At 36.6% G+C, this 4,882-nt stretch overlaps 1 protein-coding gene across 1 annotated transcript in view; it reads right to left on the bottom strand.

Moving 5' to 3' along the window:
* Window positions 1-522, bottom strand: part of LOC105998361 (BBSome-interacting protein 1-like) — a 2,324-nt gene extending 1,802 nt beyond the window's left edge. The window contains exon 1 of the mRNA XM_013033046.1: window positions 360-522. Within this exon, the coding sequence (XP_012888500.1) occupies window positions 360-522 (163 nt within the window). The remainder of the gene's footprint in view (window positions 1-359) is intronic.
* Window positions 523-4,882: the final 4,360 nt, after the last annotated feature.

Genomic DNA, 4,882 nt, shown 5'->3' with positions numbered 1-4,882 from the left:
TTGGCTCCTTTGTCAAATATCAGCTGACTGTAGGCCTGTGGATTTATTTCTGGATCTTCTATTCTATTCCATTGGTCTTCGGGTCTGTTTTTGTGTACCGTGCTGTCTTTGTTATTATAGCACTATAGTAGAGTTTGAAGTTCGGCATGGATATCCCTCCCTAGAATTGTTTAGGCTATTCTAGGTCTTTTGTTGTTCCATATGAATTTTTGGACTGTTTTCTGTATTTCAGTGATGTACATCATTGGGATTTTTAATAGGAATTGCATTGAATTTGTATATTAATTTTGCCAGTATTAACATTTTCACTATATTAAGTCTGCCTATCCAAGACTTTACTGCCATTTCTTATTTGCGATTTGTATTTTCTGCTGCTTGCTGGGTTTTCTCCAGTTTTTCCTGAGTCAGAGATTTCAAGGATACAATTCTGGACTTACACGGAACCATCATGATTACATTTTCCACAGACAACTGCTTTTGTTTTGGATGAACTTCTGGGAACACTGACTTCACTTCTACCATATTTGTTGGATACAGTAACATTTTCCTGAAAATTCTGGTTTTGTTCTTGCAGCTTTAGGCATCCAATCTGGAATTATCAAGAGGACTGAGAGTTTAATTCAAGCCAATGAAAGAAAAGATGCATCTCTTCACTGAAGTCTCAGCTGTTGCCCCTGGTAACTGGGAGATCAAGGGGAGTTATTTGTTTGTTTGTTTATTTAGTTATACCAGAACTAGGGCATGAACTCAAGGCCTGTGCTAGCCCTTAGCATTTTGCTTAAGGTGAGTGCTCTACCATTTGAGGCACACCCTTACTCACAGCTTTTTAGTAGTTAAGGGAAAGAAGAGTCCCATGGACTTGCCTTTCCAGGTTAGCTTTCAACCATGATCCTCCGATCTCAGCTGCTGAGTAGCTGAGTTTATAGTGTGAGCCACTGTTGCCCATCTTTCCAACTTCACTATTGGCAGCCTATCTTTAACTGGATTGCAAGGATAGAACATACACATATCATTTTTTTCCAGTTTCATAATTTTAGCACTTCTAATTATTTAGACAAGTTTAGGCTACATGTCCTTGGCTATGACAGACATTTTAGAATACTTCTGACTCATGAATATAAATAGTTGAGTGAAAATAAATTTTATAAAACCAGAGCTGGTAACAAAAATCACCTAGAGATCAACAGCTCTGAAAGAATCTAGTGTCATTCTTTAGAATGTCAGATTAAACTAACATGTGCCAGTCAATATTGCTACACTGCGACCCTTGATGCCTCAGAAGCAAAACTATTAAGTCCAACATTCTTTCCTGTAAGCACTTATCTGTAAGGATGGCTAACATGTCCTCTGAAGCAGATATTGAAACTGATTGGACAATAGGTAGATACCAGACCGGGGCCTGGGGGCCGACCTCTAGAAATAGGGGGAGAAAATCTTAATCTGCAACACAATGCAGTTCTCTTGAAACCCTATCATTTTCACTTCCCATGTGTCTGCTGCCTGACTGTGAATGGATTTGAAAAGGAATGGTTAGTGCTGAAAATTGGATCAGAGCTAACATTCTCTCATTTTTATCAGCAGCTGCCAAAGGTCATCTGACATAATAGCTGATGAATTCAAGCCCAGTGGATTTCATTTGCAATTTTCAATTTACTGAGGCCTCCAAACCCCATGGTGATAAAAGCTTCCCCTATCGTGGCCTGTCACAAACATCAAGAAACTGCACAAACCCACAAGAAAGAAAAAAAAGAGAGAGAAAGCTGTGCATCATCACAGCTACAGATAAGGAGAACTGGAAGAAATGGTATCATGCAGGAAGGTGGGAACAGCCTGTGTGGTTAGTTCTCTAAATGCCAATTGAAAGAAAAGACCAAGAAGAACAATCAAGTAATGTCCACAGAATAACATCATGTTTCTTTGCAGCCTTTATGTGAAAATTGCCTTCTAATCTCTTACTTGACATGTCCCCCCCACCAAAAATGTGAGTGTAAATATGCAGATGAATTAATGAAGAAAGAATCCTTGCTTGTTTGGTCTTCGGAAAGCACCCTGTTTATCTGCTTTACCATAGTTTTGTTTTATAAAATGTACTCTCCTAGAAAGATGTTTTGACATGGAAGTGTTGGTCAGCTCTCAGAAATCATTTTTCTTGTAGAGAAATGGTAGACAGACCACGCAACTACTCGTAAGTGGATCTAGATAACAGTGCTTAGCAAAGATAGATTAACTAGAGGAAGAAAGCCATTTTTCCCTCTTGTCAAGCTATTTACAGTGAACTCCGGGAGGAACTGGGATTGAGTCCTGTTTCTAGTAATTGTTCCGATTGAGGAAACCATGCACTGTCTTTGGAGAATATCAAGTTTAAAGATGGAGCAGACCATCTCCATTTCATTCTTCTTGACTCATAGCTGGCAAAAGAGAAAGTAAAGCCATGACCACTGTTGGAGGGGTTCCTGCTGGGAGAATTTAATTTCAGACATGGAAGTTTGGATCCCTTTCCTACCAAATAGATTCAGGAAGTCTTGTGAAATTAGCCTGATGAAAACAAGAGGACTTGGAAATGGCCATCTACCAAACTTGCCTCATAGGGTAAAAACCTTTTGCATGACACAGAACAAAACTTGAGAATGAATTTATAGGACCAGGATACTCACTTCAACTGTGTGTTAGTAATCATGAACAAAATCACCATTTGGGAAGGAAAAGAGAATAATTTCTGGCTAAACCACTATGAATGTGAGATATTATCTATTCCAAAAATATGATCTATTTGTTGTAATTGAATTCTTAATTCTTTGAAATGAAACTACTTTGAATAATTTTTTGTGACAAATGCATGAATGATCTTGTATTCATCCAAAATCTTGAAACAATAATTTCCTTAGTAGTGAAGGGCAGGAATTAACATATAAGATAGGAAATTTTACCCTAAAGCTGCAGAAATGAAGGAAGGTAGCTATATTTTTAGCATACTAATTTTTTTTCTCTTACATAAAATTGCTAGAATGTTATTTGTCATTTTCTAAAGGTTTTAGAATGTTATTTGTCATTTTTCAAAGGTTTTAGAATGTTATTTGTCATCTTCAAAGATTGTCATTTTCAAAGGAAGGTTGTTCCCTCTGCTTTTTTTCAATTTCTGTAGGTTCAAAGAAAACTCAGTTTATAATTCAGTTTTCCATAGGTTGTCTGAATTATTTGCATAATACTGAGACCCCAGTGGTGGTCAGAGATTATTTAATGGGAGCTTAATTTAATCAATCTTCTTAAAAATACACAGAACTTGGTGAGGGGTTTTCATTATCTCCGTTCTTCTATGACAGTGATATAAGGCAAGCTAGACCAATTGGTCTGTCGTTATATAGCAGAGAGGTTAATCTCTTTTATGTTCTTTTCTATTAGAAAGGCAGATCTGAATCTTCAGGGCAGAGTCCTAAATCATTCTTGTAGAGTGATTGGTTCACTGAGACTGTTCCCTCTCGTGCCCTATGGCTAATTACATTCAGTCAGGCCAAGGCATTCTCTGCAGTGGGAGTGCTGTAAAATAGCTGGAGTTCATTAATACCTTCTTTCACTTCTCCATGCAGCATTTATTTAGTACCTACTAAGTGTTGAGATGTTGAAAGCTATGGGTAAGAGAAAACTTTCCTGTTTTCAAGCAGTTCACAACAGATAGTAGTAAAGTATATTCTATCTGTCCCCATTTCATGTATCCCCAAGATTGAGTATATATCCTACTGCTAAAAAAAAAAAAGGTAAAAACCTCATTTGAGAATTTGGACAATGGAATGATGACATAATTGTACAAGACCAACTTTGGGTGAAAAATGTGTTTCATTATTATTTTTTGCATGTACAACATCATAACTTTTTTGCAAGTCTGTATACAAGTTATGCTTAATTCCTAAGTATTTTTGACTAAACTCAGCTTTTAAAATTAAATAAATTTCATTAGAAAGATACGATAGTATTTGCACTGTATTATAGTATTGCAAGTATAGAAGCATTATTGAATTAGTCATACATTATCTACATCTCCTGTCCACTTAGTGTCAAAAACATTACTCTTTGAAAGCCACTGGTTTGATTAATGAAGCTGATAAAGAACTGTGATGTAGATTTGACCTTTCATAAAAACAATGAGGCATTACAAGAACAGAGACTTTGATACTTTTTCTTGCTTTACTACCTCTGTCTCCCCAGCTCCTAAGATAATGCCTAACATATATTTGCTACTAAAAATATTTGTTAAATTAAAAAATAAAAACAAGGGCAAGTTTCTGAATTATCAGCCTAAATTTTTCCTAGAGTGGCACTCACTGTCATGTTTCTCTTAGTCACTGGGTTAGTAAAAAACTTCCTTTTTCTTGTTCACTTCTGTACAATCATCAATGCCTAAAACAATGTCTAGCACATAGAGGGTATTCAACAAGTATTCATAGAATGAAGGTACATGCTAGTCCAAGATTATATTACTTCTAGAATTTCATTGGTCATTTTTATTAGAGAAATACAATGGACTATTATCAGGTTAAAGCTGGCATATTAAAAATAAACAAAACTGAACTGGGTGCTGAAACCTTATACCTGTAAGCCTAGCTACTCAGGAGGCTGAGATTTGAGGATCATGGTTCAACGCTAACCCTGGACAGAAAAGACTGTGAGGCACTTTTCTCCAATTAACCACTAAGAAGCCAGATGTGAGATGTCACTGAAATGGCAGAGTACCAGCCTTGAGCAAAACAGCCAAGTGAAAGTATAAGGTCTTGAGTTCAAGCCCCAGTACTGGCAAAGAAACACCTGTTAAATGTGATTATCTTTTGTGACACCACTGAAAGAGTCAACTCCATACACGAAAGACAGAACTTGACAAGAAAATAGATAA

This window comes from Dipodomys ordii, unplaced genomic scaffold (assembly GCF_000151885.1).
Source record: "Dipodomys ordii isolate 6190 unplaced genomic scaffold, Dord_2.0 Scaffold162, whole genome shotgun sequence".
NCBI lineage: Eukaryota > Metazoa > Chordata > Mammalia > Rodentia > Heteromyidae > Dipodomys > Dipodomys ordii.
This window is presented reverse-complemented; position numbering and strand designations above follow the sequence as displayed.